The sequence below is a fragment of the Myxine glutinosa genome, chromosome 1 (genome assembly GCF_964187855.1).
Source record: "Myxine glutinosa chromosome 1, kmMyxGlut1.1, whole genome shotgun sequence".
Taxonomy (NCBI): domain Eukaryota; kingdom Metazoa; phylum Chordata; class Myxini; order Myxiniformes; family Myxinidae; genus Myxine; species Myxine glutinosa.
The window spans coordinates 402412931-402426887 of NC_136261.1; the positions used below are offsets into that span (position 1 = coordinate 402412931).

Consider the following 13957-nt stretch of genomic DNA (forward strand, 5'->3'; position numbering starts at 1 on the left):
TTTGTCCTGCCAGGCCACGTCTCACAGTGAGTGCTATTGCCATTTTAAGTTTTAATTTCCTTTAAAAAACATTTTCTCTGCAATAATAGGGCCGATTGAGATAAAAATTTTAACCATAGGAGGGACGCGGTCTGTAGAATATTTTAATGGTAAAGATGACGTCGTAGGTCACGTGGTTCGGCAGCCATATTGTTTTTCGTGAAAACATGAAAACCGCTTTTTCTCTGCAACGGCTGAACAGATCGAGGCCAAACTTTGCAAGCGGCATCGCATACTCATGAGTCATGACGAACAAAAAAGTCAGCGAGCACGACATCATCCGACACATGGTTTCAGAGTTATGACATTTTTAAGCATGAACCTTTAAAACCTAGCTCCTCCCTCATTTTTGATCCAATCGAGGAGAAAATTCACAGATCTGTTCAGCATGTCAGTCTACTAAAATGTCATTTTAGAATTTGCGATAGGTCACGTGGTTTGTCAGATATATATATATTTTTTTTTGTATACTGAATCGAGGCTCGTGAAAGAGCTAACATTTACTTCACAAACAAATCAACCAGACAAACAAAATACATAAAAAGCAGGAGCGGAAAACAAGATGGGGAGAGAAGGTGAAGCACACAAACACAACATTTGAGAGCAGGGAGATGTGTGGAAGGGAGAGGGCTTGGGGGGAGGAGGCATGGGAAGGGGGGGGGGTGGACGGAGAAGTATAAAACACAAGGACACCAATGACTTTCAGGACAGAAGTTGGTATTTCAAAAAGTGGAATTGGGGTGAAATTAGCGGGGGTAGAAAAGATCAAGGTTTTGGATGGGGGAAGATAAGAGATGGTGGTGAATAGCTGTTTTGAAGACCTGGAGGGAAGAGTGGGATTGAAGGGAGTGGGGGAGTTTGCTCCAGAGGCGGGAGAAAAGGGGAATGAAAGAGTGAAGGTGAGCAGAGAGTCTTGATTTTGGCAGTTTGACCATAAGAGGGTTGCAGGCAGATCTTGTTCGACCTGCAGGAATATTTGTGGGACAGAGCTCAGAGAGAGCTGGAGGGGGGGGGGGGCAAGGCCAGAGAGGAGTCGGTAGAAGATGGAAAGACCACCAACCTGCCTGCGGTGAGTGAGTGAGAGGCCCTTGGAGTTAGCTTCATCGCGGGAGATTCCAATGATTCTGAATGCTTTGGTTTCAACAGCGTGAAGACGAGCTAGGTGTGAGGCAGGAGCACCAGCCCAGAGGGGAGAGCAGTATTCCATTGAGCTGCGGATGAAAGCCTTGTATGTGGTGAGGAGCTCAGGTGTGCCAAGGAAGGACTTCGCACGACGGAGGATGCCCAGTCGGCGACTGGCTTTGGAGGCCAGATTTGAAATGTGGTTTTCCCAGGAAAGATCATGGCAGATAGTGAGACCCAAAAGCTTGAGTGACAGAACTTCTTGGAGAGGATTATTCAGAAAGTGGATGGGAGGGTTGTCCAGTCGGTCTTTTCGGAGAGACATCGTAAGAGTGTGAGATTTGTCAGGATTGAAAGACATGTTCCACTTGTTTGCCCAGTCTGTGATTTTGTCCAGGTCTGCAGAGAGTGAGGAGGCAGCAGACTGCCGATCTGAGGGATGAAGAATCGAGCGACAGAGAGTAGAGTCATCAGCAAAGAGATACAGAGGATTTTCAAGAGAGTCAGAGAGATCATTGATGAAGACCAGAAAAAGGACAGGGCCAAGAACACTGCCTTGTGGAACTCCAGCCTGAACAGGAAGAGGAGATGAGAGAAACCCATTCAGGGCCACACGTTGACTATGACTAGAGAGGAAGTCCGCCAGCCATGCATGGAGATTTCCATGGATACCAAAAGAGGAGAGTTTGGTGAGCAGAGCGGGGTGCCAGACCGTATCGAAGGCACGTGATATGTCAAGGGAGACTGCTCTAATTTCCTGTTTGGCATTGAGGACCTCCATCCATTGTTGAGAAAGCAGAAGCAGCATGTCCAGAGTAGAGTGTCCAGGTCTGAAACCAAATTGATGATCAGAGATCAAGCCATTGGAGAAGAGGAAAGATTTCATATCTGAAGCAATGATGGATTCCATGACTTTGCTGATAATTGGGAGAAGGCTGATTGGTCTGTAGTTGCTGGGATCTGTTTTTGCACCTTTTTTGTGCAAAGCGGTGATGTTGGCAGATTTCCAAGCAGATGGAAGATGACCTTGAGCAAAAGAGAGGGTGAAGAGAACAGAGAGAGGGAGTGAAAGAGCGGAAGAACAGGATTTTAGGACCCGTGGGCTGATGCCGTCAGGTCCAGTTGCAGAATCCGAGTCGAGGGTTGACAGAAACTTTTCCACCTTGTCAGGAGGAAAGGACACAGAGTCCAGGAGCAGCTGGGTACGACTGGGTACAGTGGGTACGGAGAGGGATGGGTTTGGGACACAAGATTTCGAGGCAAACACAGAGTTGAGGCATTCAGCTTTTTCATGTGCGGAGTCAGCCGTGTGGCCATTTGAGGTGAGGGAGGGGATGGAGGGGGAACAAACACCAGAAACAGATTTGACCAGACGCCACCAGGATTTGGAAGAGGGAGACAGATAAGAGAGTTCGGTCCTGAGAACAGAGAGATATTGTTTCCTGGCTCTCCTGAGGGTGGACACACACTTGTTTCGGGCTTTGTGAAAGGAAATGAGATTTCCTTCCGTTGGATTTGCTTTCCAGGAGACGAAAGCAAGTTGTTTCTGGGCAATAGCCTCACCACAAGATTCCGTGTACCATGGATGGGAGGAAGGGTATGACAACAGAAGACGAGATGGGATAAATCTGTGCATGAGAGAGAGCAGTTTGCTTTGGAAGAATTCCCAGGAAGAATTTATGTCAGAGGCAGTAGAGATGGGAGACCAGTCCAGATGATTGATGGCTGCTTGAAGACCGTGCCAGTTGGCCTGAGTGAAATGCCAGACTCGTCGACGCTGAGGAGGCTCTCTGAGAATGGTCAGAGAGATTTCCACTTTAACAAGCACATGATCAGAAGAGCCGATTGGAGCAGAAGAAGAGCAGCAGACATTTTCAGGGAAGTTAGTCATAACCAAGTCCAGAAGAGAAGATGCTCCGTTGACTGAAATCCGGGTCGGGAAATTGACAGTTTGTGTCAGTCCCAGTGAGTCACAGAAGTCCTTTGCTGAAGAGCCATGGCTGGTGAGAGAGGTACCCACACCCAGCCAACTGGCATGGTGACAGTTGAAATCACCACATATGAGGAAGAGAGAGTTGGGATGGGTAGATAGAAGTTGGTCCATATTCTCAGACAGCGAGATGTAGATGGAGTCATCACTGTTTGGTGGACAGTACAACACACATATGAACAAAAGGTGGGAGCGAAGGGGAAGCCGTAGCCAAAGGTATTCCTGGGGGTGAGGTGGAGAGAGGGCAGTGCAGGGCGAGTGAGGAAGAGAGTTTTTTTATAAAGATAGCAACCCCACCTCCAGGACGAGGCTCAGGTCTATCATACCGGAGTAGGGAGTAACCTGGGAGAGATACCAAGGAATCAGAGACATCATGAAGGAGGAAAGTTTCTGTTAAGCAGATCACGTCTGGTTTGTCAGAAGCAACCTGTATGGAGAGATCAGACATGTTTGAGCGAAGGCCCCGGATGTTTGAGGTCCATACTGTTAAGGAAGAGGAAGGGGGAGCATCGGATACAGAACAGGGGGGGGGGGGGGGAGCAGTAGGGGAAGATGTGGAAGAGGAGGAAGAGGTAGGGAGAGCTGTTGAAGGTGTGTCAGAGATTACAGAATAGCTCGGAGAAAGGGAAGGATGGGGCAGACAAAAGGTTTGATGGTGATTGGGAGAGGCGCAGTGAGGTGTTATTTGACGAGGGGGAAGAGCGAGGCAGAAGGTTGAGGGAGATGAAGGTGAAAGTTGGAAGGGGCAAGAAGCGGGGAGGATGCTTTGAGGGGGAGGGGTGAGAGGGGAGTCTAGGAGGGGAGGAGCGAGGGAGAGTCTCGGAGGGGAGGGGTGTGGGGGGAGATTTGAAAGGAATGTGTGATTGGGAAGATTTGGAGGGGAGGGGCAAGGGGGAAGATTTGCAAGAGATGGGTGATGGGGATGATTTGGAGGGGATGGGCAAGGGGGTAGATTTAGAGGGGAGGGGTGATGGGAAATGGGATTTTGGGGTGATGGGATTTTGAAAAATGTACGATTAATGGGAAACGAAAATTTATTGCAAAATTAGTTTCTTGAGACATTCGAGTCAAAAATACGTTTGAGGACGCTGGAGGGAGGATGGAGTGCTGGAGAGTTTAGGGAATGAATGAAAGATGCACTATAAGAGAGGGAATTTTTTTTTGGAATGAATGGATTTGGTATTAAAGGAAACGGAATTAAATAAAATTTGGTATCTATCTATAATTCCATTAATCTCTGTGTGTATGTGTGTATGTGTGTATGTGTGTATGTTTGTCTGTGACCGCTGTTTCTCGACAACTACCGGTCCGATATACTTGAAACTTGCCAGGTATATTGCTGGGGACCCGAGGATGTGCCTTATCAAGGTTTGAAATTAATCGGACAAGTAGTTACCGAGCTATGGCGATTTCTTTACCAAACACTGCAAGCCGTTCGCTTTGGACCAAACCATTTCATGTAAATAGAGGGGGGGGGGGGGGGTTCTGTGGTCGTTGCGAATGGACCAAACCATTCATGTAAATAGAGGGGGGGGGGGGGGGGTTCTGTGGTCGTTACTGCCACGTGGTTTTAAAGTTTTTTTTTTGTTGTTGTTGTTTGCACGCATGTTTTTTTGCACCCACGTACGGGCACGCCCTAGGATGTTTACACACACACACCCCTACACAAATTTTTTTTTTTTTTTTTTTTTGGCAAGGAACGGGCACCCACGTACGGGCACGTCCTAGCTTATATATAGTATGGGCATGCCCTAGTATCATTAATTAAACGAATTTTTTTTTTTAATGGATATCTCTTGAATTGCTTTATTGATCGACGTGAAACTTCATACTCTAGTAGAAGTCATGAAGAGTAACAAGTGTGCAAAATCTCAAGATGATTGGATGTACGGTCTGGAAACTAGAAGTTGTTATTGCCTGAAGAAGAAGAACCACAACCCGTTTTTTGACCAGGCCATGTGACATAACCACCTCACGAGCTAAGGGTAGCTCGAAATTGAATTGTCATCGGATTTGACAGTCGCTAGAGGGTGTTAACATTCGAATGCAACAAATCTGGGCAAATTCTGATGAATTTTCGTCAAACTACACGATATTGTCATTTACATTGGAAAATAACATTGTAAAACTCTCCGCCGCCTCGGCTTATTTCTCGCTCTGAAGTTCATCCTGTCTTCAATTTTAAGGAGAAAGAGAGGTATCTGCAAGCAATGGTGACCTTTATTTTGTGGAAATCCGATTTACAATGACGAAGTTATCCAAAATCTAACATTTTAAATGGAGCGTATTTCCAAAGTGAATCTTCCACAGGTAAAATATCCACACGTGCAGGCACACCTTACGGCGTCAATTTGGCTCCGATTTCAAATCGGATTTCGATTGTCGTATTGCCTCGGATGAGTTAACAAAATACCACAACAAATTTGGTGACAATCATGAAAAATTTGACCAAGTTCGATCGACGGGATACTTCGTTCTACGCTGACATACGGCACGGGCCACGGATGACGTCATGCCACGGCAGGACGTTCTTCCACGGGTGGCAGATATCGTTAATTAAACGAAAATATTTAAAAAAATGGATGGGGTGGGGGGCATGTGTGTGTGTTTGTGTGTGTGTATGGATGTGTGTGTGGGGGGGGGGGGGGATGTGTGTGTGTGTGTGTATGGATGTGTGTGTATGGATGTGTGTTTAGGGATATGTGTGGGGGGATGTGTGTGTGTGTGGGTGTCGGGGGGGGGGGGGGGTGGATATGTGTGTGTGTGTGGAGGGGTTGGGCTGTGCATGTGGAGGAGGGGGGGATGGATATATGTGTGTGTGTATGTGTGGAGGGGTGTGTGTGTGTGTGTGTGTGTGTGTGTGTGTGTGTGTGTGTGTGTGTGTGTGTGTGTGTGTGTGTGTGTGTGTGTGTGTGTGTGTGTGTGTGTGTGTGTGTGTGTGTGTGTGTGTGTGTTGGGAGTGGCGTGGGGAGATGTGTGCGTGTGTGTGTGTGTGGATGTGTGGATGTGTGTGTGTGTATGTGTGTGTGGGTGTGGGTGTGAGGGGGGCGGGTGGATATGTGTGTGTGTGGAGGGGTGTATGTGTGGAGGGGTGTTCGTGTGGGGGGAGGGGTGTGGGGGTGTTTGTATGTGTGCATGTGTGTTAGGGTTGGGGGGGTGGGGGGATGTGTGCATGTGTGTGTGTGTGTGTTGGGGGTGGGGGGATGTATGCGTGTGTTTCTGTGTGTGTTAGGGTGGGGTGTGTGTGTGTGTGTGTGTGTGTGTGTGTGTGTGTGTGTGTGTGTGTGTGTGTGTTGGGGTGGGGGGATGTGTGCATGTGTTTGTGTGTTTGTATGTGGGTGGGGGGTAGGGGGAATGTGTGTGTGTGTGTGGGGATGTGTGTGTGTGGGGGGGGGGGGGGTGGGGGGCGGGGGGCGGGGTTGTGTGTCGGGGGATGTGTGTGGGGGATGTGTCTTGGGGGGTGGGGGGAGGGGGATGTGCGTTTGTCTGGAGTGTGTGTGTGTGTGTGTGTGTGTGTGTGTGTGTGTGTGTGTAGGGGGGATGTGTGTGGGGGGGTGGAGGGATGTGTGTGTGTGTGTGTGTGTGTGTGTAGGTGGGGGGGGGGGTTGGTTGTGTGTGTGTGTGTGTGTGTTTGGGGGGAGGGGTGTGGGTGGGGGTAGGTGTGGTGTGTGTAGGGGGGATGTGTGTGTGTGTGTGGGGGGAGGGATGTGTGTGTGTGTGCGGGGGGAGGGATGTGTGTGTTTGGAGTGGTGTGCGTGTGTGGGGAGGGGTTTGGGTGTGTGTGTGGGAGGGGGTAGGGGGAATGTGTGTGTGTGTGTGTTTGTGTGTGTGTGTGTGTGTGTGTGTGTGTGTGTCGGGGTTGTATCCAAGGGGGTTGTGTCAAAGCATGTCCAATGAAAGTGGGGTTGTATCACAAGTGGGGTTGTATCAAAAGTGGGGTTGTATCAACAGTGGGGTTGCATCAAAAGTGGGTGCGAGTAAACCGGTCATCACTGCCAGCAGTTTTAAAGTGGCAGTTCTAGTTTTATTTGTTTACTTTCCGATTGTCAATTATCCATTTCTGATGTTACGTCATGGTCGTGGAATATTCCTCACAAATGTGAGATTTCTGAGAATGAGTGTCTCATCAGAATTGTTAACCTGCGCTCGTGAAGCGAAAGGCAGGGTTAAGCATTCGGGTATGTACGTGCGTGTCTGCATTTAAAAAAATCATTTTCTCGGCAACCGTTGGTCCGATTGACATGACATTTTCACCATCGGAGGGCCTCCTCCTGTGGAATATTTTAGTGAATATTATGATGTCACAGGTCACGTTGTACGGGCGCCATCTTGGGAAAACCCAAAAAAAATTGCACCTCTATATCAAAAACCGCTGCACAGAAATAATTGAGACAGGTCTCATTGCAAAGAACTCTCCATGCGGAATAACATATGTGAATGATGACGTCATAGGTGCCGCCATATAATGTGCAGTATTTGTCTAATTTTGTGCAGGATGTTCCTTTTTAATCCACCACAGGTTCACGATTCTTCACTTCAGTTGTTTCTTTATTTTGTGCAGGGTGTTTTGGCTGCAAATTATCCGCATGTATCACAGTCAATGGAGAGCGTGGCATCCCAACTACAGCAGGTCCAGGAAGAGGAAGAGCAAACGGAGGTAGGAATCACCAAGGAATGGGTGGTCTTGGAAACTTGGAAAGGGTCATGTCCCCCACCCCTTCCCTATTTAAAAAAGGAATGCACACGTGGGAGGTGCTCACTCTCACCTTTATTAGTCCCCTACCGGTGTACACGGGAGGGGACTATAGGTTTGCACGCCGTCCCTCCGTCCGTCAGTCTGTCAGTCCGTCAGTCCGTCACGCAAAGAACAGTTTTCCGGACTTTTTTTCTAAACGCTTAACGCTAATGATTTCAAACTTGGCACATCGTTTCCTCATGATAAGTTACAGATAAAGTTCGAACTTCACGATGTTTCGATCATGTTTGACAAAGTTATGGCACTTTGAACTTTGGGAATTCTGATAATCCTTAACCCAGTGCCATTTAAAGTTTTAATTTCCTTTAAAAAAGATTTTCTCTGCAATAATAGGACCGATTGAGATCATATTTTCACTATCGGAGGGACTCGGACTGAAGAATATTTTAATGGTAATTATGACGTCACAGGTCACGTGGTTCGGGCGCCATATTGTTTTTCGTGAAAACACGAAAACCCCTTTTTCTCTGCCACGGCTGAATAGATCGAGGCCAAACTTTTCGAGCAGAATCGCATACCCATGACGAACAAAAAAGTCAGCGAGCATGACGTCATGCGTCACATGGTTTCAGAGTTATGACGTTTTTAAACATGAACATTTAAAACTGAGCCCCTCCCTCATTTTTAATCCAATCGAGCGGAAACTTCACAGATCTGTTCCGCATATCAGTCTACTAAAATATCCTTTTGGAATTTGCGATAGCTCACGTGGTTTGGCAGATATCGTTAATTAAACGAAAATATTTTAAAAATGGATATCTCTTGAATCGCTTTTTTGATCGATGTGAAACTTCATACTATAGTAGAAGTCATGAAGAGTAACAAGTGTGCAAAATTTCAAGATGATTGGATGTACGGTCTGGAAGCTAGAAGTTGTTATTGCATGAAGAAGAAGAGGCGTCAAGTGTGCGGATTTAATTATTTATCACATGTACAGACTGAAAGCATCGTTGGACACGACCTGTCGCGGTCATTTTAACCTCAAATAAAATTCTAATTTAAGATTTGTCAATAGCTGAGGTATATTAACAAATGAATAAAACAGATTTGGTCAAATTCTGACTTTTTTAACTCGATCGCATTTGACAGAGTTGTGACAAGCTGAGGAAGAAGAAACCTCGCATTGGCTTCTCCAATGTGCCATAAAAAGATGGATATCTCTTGAATCGCTAGTACCTCAGACCGTGAGTTGGTAATAATTTATATAATTCACACAGTGCAATACGTGCAGGCCGCTCCACGGAGCGACCTCGCGGGCTTATCAACGAGGCGAGGCGTGACACACGTGTCTCAGCATACCTCAGATCAAGTTTGAAAACCAGCATCAACCGTGCATAAATTTGCATATTCGATCATTTTTAACAAAGTTATGGCACTTTGAACTTTGGTAGGGGACATGTATTGCAGCGCAATACTCAGAATGCTTGTTTCTCTGGAGAACCACAACTGGAGAAGCACTGAAGGATTTTAACCAAACTTGGCGCAAGTACGGATTGAAATTCAAAAGATAAACTGATGCCATTTTTGTGTTCAACAGGTGAAAGGTCACATGCCCTTTAACTCTTATTTTACAGACCACAAGTCGAGTTAAAACATCAAATGTATACTTCATCATCAAAAAATGATGTGAACATAATCAATAAAATAAAATGAAGTAAAAAATATCATCAAATGTAAACTCTTCTCCTTCCCTGTCTTCCTCTCTTCTCTCTCTCCCTTATGTGACCTTTAATTTTTTATTCAACCTTTGCGATGAAACGTAACAGCGGGTTAATATCTAACATAGACAGAGGCATATCCATCAGTACATTGGCTTTGAATTATATTTTCTATTTTGAGTTTTCTCCTTTTTGTGCGTAAGTTTTGAAAATAAATAAATTGAAATCTTTAAATGATAATTTAGACTTATTAGATGTTGAAATCTCCTATTGGTTCCTGGACTCGATAATCTTTTCAGATAAGAGTGCCCACTTCATTTTACCTTCAAAACCCACTCCTGGTACCAGTGATCTGATCCTATCAGCCATAATCCATTGTACCTTTTGTTAGTTTCTACATATTCACTGAAAGTTTCTCCTTGATTTTTGAATAATTCAAACAATGATTCCTCCCAGAACTCCAGCAGAGATGCCGAGGACAGGTTGGAGGAGAAGCGGACGTTGGTGTGCCAATTGGTGAATGAATCTGTGGATCTGATGAAGAGTGAAATCAAAAAGAGGAAAATGGAGAAGCTTTCTCTTCTTGGGAAGCAGAGGGAGAAACTGGAGCAGCAGATGGAGAATTTACGTGAAGGAAAATCCACAATGGACAAAGCATTCCAGGAGCTGGAGGCCGTTTGTTTTCTGCAGGTGTGGTTTGCCATAAATGTATTACAAAAGTTGTAATGTTTAAAATATATTGTTTTGGGGAATTTGCCACTCTTTAATTACAAGGAAAAGAAAGGAGGCCTTGAGTTGAGTGAGGCCTTATTACATGTCATGGCAGATGGTAAAGGTGCAGTATACGATACAATGGTTCAAAAATGATTAATGAAATGGACAAGAAAGGTGAGTGAATGCATTTCCAGGTGTGTTTACGTCATCATGAAGTGAGATTTAGGTTTTGTCATCATGAAGGTTTGGGATGAGAGTGAGTTCATGTCACGGTCTCCAAAGCACTGATACAGCACGACTACCTGGTCACTGTTGAGGGTTTCAATCAATTCCATTCAAGGATTGTATCCAAGGGATGTTCATGTGGACCTCCAGGTACCATGACATCATGGCTTTCATCATGTGCTGGATCATCGTGAATATTTTGGTTTATCCAGCGCCATGTTTATCCAGGTAGTCAAAGTTACCTGTGTGTAACCACCTGGAGAACGTTAATGTCAATTATGGTCAAACAACTTCTTCACATACTTTGTTCCTGAATGATTCAATGTTATTCATGTGAATACTGTTCAGGTTACAGATTTTCCTTAACAAATTGAAAACGTCTTTCTTTATTATCCCGTGCATGTCAGTCCTCCATCTCCTAAATGCTGACTCAACCTCGAACTCTCTAGTATTTAATAAATAAAAACAAACATTCATTCATTCAAATATCTTATCTCATTGTTTGTTTTCTTCCTTTTCAGGGTTCCAAGAACATGCTAAAAAGGTGAGACCGCATTGGTGTCCGACATGTTATCAACAAATCCTGATTATTTTTTTTGCCCCAATCGTTTTTCAAACATTTAAAGATATAATTAGTAAATAATAAACCAAGACAAAATAGAGGGAGACTTTGAGAAATAAGAGTTATTGAAAGAATGAGGATTAGGGAAAGAATGAATGTTAGGGAAAGAATGAGGTTGAGGGAAAGAATGAGGTTGAGGGGAAGAATGAGGGTTAGCGAAAGAATGAGGATTCAGGAAAGACTGAGGGTTAGTGAAAGAATGAGGGTTCAAGAAAGACTGAGGGTTCAGGAAAGACTGAGGGTTCAAGAAAGACTGAGGGTTCAGGAAAGATTGAGGGATAGTGAAAGAATGAGGGTGAGAGGAAGAATGAAGGTTTGGGAAAGAATGAGGATGAGAGTGAGGGAAATAATTAGGGTGAGGGACACACGGGGTGAACAAGATGTTACTTATTCAGGTTACTCAGTTGTCTTCCTGAACTTGATTATTTCCTCCCTTGATTTTCTTCCCCATTTCTGATCTATAAATGAACGGTTTTGGGCTGACTAAGGGAGGAGGGTCATTATAAAGTTCATTTGTGTTATTAATTAGACACAAACTTTAATAAGTACCTTTAATTCTCATTGATTCTCATTTGAGTTTATGTTTACAGTTCATTCCTTTCTGTCCTTTTCTTCGTTCTCTCCCATCCCCCTCACCTTAAAACTATTAATTTCTAAATTGTCAAGATCTACTGTGTTCATTGATAAACTCGAAGTCTCGAACATCCTTGAATATTCTGTTCTGCTCATTTCTCGTGTTCCACCTTGTCTTATTGCTTCTTCTCTCCATGTCCATCCATGATCTCTGCTCACCTTCTTCTAGAACTCCTCTTTCTAATTATTCCTCATTCCGTTCCAAATAATTTCAAAAGAAAATTCATGGAACACCTTACCCCACACTGTCTTGAGAAAAAGGACTTTTGGAAGGGTCTTTTCAACTCGTGGTTTACTTTTCCGATCACGATCTATATTTTTGGCTGAATCTTGATATTTTCCAATGCTGAAAGCGTGAGCGGCAAATTTGATTGGTCATGATAGGGAAAATTTGCGTGTGTCCAAATACTGATAAACTGGAGTTTTTTGGAGCTGCCAACAAGGGGATTTGTATTCCACAGTGTTCAAAATTTAAAACATTCGTTGAAGTACCCGGCGTTGCACGGGGAAATTCCATGCAATATGTATCTTGAAATATTAAGGGGTGCCAATTTGAATGATGCAGCTGCATGAAGAATTAAATGTATTTTATTTGCCAGATATAGCGCACCCCTTTATATGAACCTTTCTGGACCATTACTTGGTTCCTCCTAAGAATACAAGGCATTCCAGCATGCACACGGGATTTTTTTTGAATGTCCATTCTTTTCTATTGTTTGCCACATGGCACATACCATATAAAGGGGCCTTTTCTATGTCCTTGGCATTTTTCTCAAGAATACTTGTTATCTTTCCACTCGCATCAACTTTCACAATTAACACCTTGCCAAACAAACGTTGCAGAGTCAGAGAAAATAAACAATTTCTTACATATGGTATGCAATCATCAGGATGCAAGTGTTATCCATGCACGGAACATGATAGACTGTCTAACAGTACAGGACAAATGCATAAGTACACAGTGTACATCAACATGAATTACAACGAGATTAATAAACAATGGACAAAGAGATGGTTTATAACATTTGAACATGGATTCATGGATTACAAGGTGATTGATGGACAATGGACGTGGTTTATAACATTTGTTCCTGAATTCTCTGCATCTTGTTCAAGGAGCTCAGATGGGAACACTAACAGGTCAACAGTAACACGTCATTTGTTAGAATGGTGTCCCACATCCCAACGCAAACACCTTTTTGGATTATTCTCACCCCTGTGTAGACTACTCCAGACATCCGGTTTTCTATACCATCACTTCTGAATTTGTCGTTTCTTCTGTCCATCTCCTGTCAGGAAGCCGAGTCCAGGTCCCACTGACTCACCATGTCTGGTGCTTGCCTCGTGCTCTTCATTTCATCTTTCAATCATGTCGTCATCATTGATTTATTCATTCCCCAAATCATACCTCATTCTCTCCAACCCTCACCGACACTCTTTCCATACTGTCCATAGTTTTTTTTTCTACCTGTTTACTTTGTATTCATTTATTCGGCTCCTCTGAAATATTTTTTCTGAATAATAATACACATTAATATAAAAATTTACTCTATTTTCTATTTTTTCATTATTTACCACTCTTTTACAGATAACTTGTTTTGATATGTGAAAATGTATTATTTGAACAATATTCTCTGCATGAATTTCTAAAACTGATGTTTTTCGTTTTTATTCCAAGGCTCAGGACCATGTCAGACTTTAAATCCATGAAGAGGACACCGCTCCCAGTTCTGGACTTCTCGAAGGAGGAGAAGACTTTGGACGGGCTTATTACGCTTAATAAGAAGTTCATGGAGAAGATACAGAGTAAGTGACACAAACTGGACATTTTATCAATAAAATAATAAGGGAACACAAAACGTGACACAAATATGGAAGGGAAGCAGGAAGGGAAAATTCTAGAAAAGGAACAAATGACGCCGTATTTTTTATTTTATTTTTTTTGTACCAAATCATGGCTCAGGAAGAGGGGTTACCTAGGGCAAAAGGCTGACATGGTTTCAGTGGGGAAACAGGTGTACGCAACAGGTGGGTGCAACAAGCAAAGCAACCTATGAACAGGAGAAAACTAAAGATGGGAGGGAAGTAAATATGCTCATCTGAAACCAGGAGGCTTGGGAGAGGTGGGGCTCACAAGGATAGAAATATTTACAGGTAGCGATGGAGATATCATGATATTGTTACTGTTATGTTTGTGG

General features: G+C 44.0%; 1 protein-coding gene and 1 long non-coding RNA gene across 3 annotated transcripts in view; one reads left to right on the forward strand and one right to left on the reverse strand.

Annotated features, from left to right (window-relative positions):
- The window catches only part of LOC144889588 (uncharacterized), a 148330-nt gene that overhangs the window by 30385 nt on the left and 103988 nt on the right, over positions 1-13957 (reverse strand). The gene's annotated exons all lie outside the window — the stretch shown is intronic.
- Positions 1-13957, forward strand: part of LOC144889585 (E3 ubiquitin/ISG15 ligase TRIM25-like) — a 36253-nt gene that overhangs the window by 6276 nt on the left and 16020 nt on the right. For both annotated transcript variants that reach the window (XM_078770381.1, XM_078770382.1), the window contains exons 3-6: positions 7713-7808; positions 10022-10255; positions 11026-11048; positions 13438-13565. In XM_078770381.1, coding sequence (XP_078626507.1) covers positions 7713-7808; positions 10022-10255; positions 11026-11048; positions 13438-13565 — 481 coding nt within the window. The remainder of the gene's footprint in view (positions 1-7712; positions 7809-10021; positions 10256-11025; positions 11049-13437; positions 13566-13957) is intronic.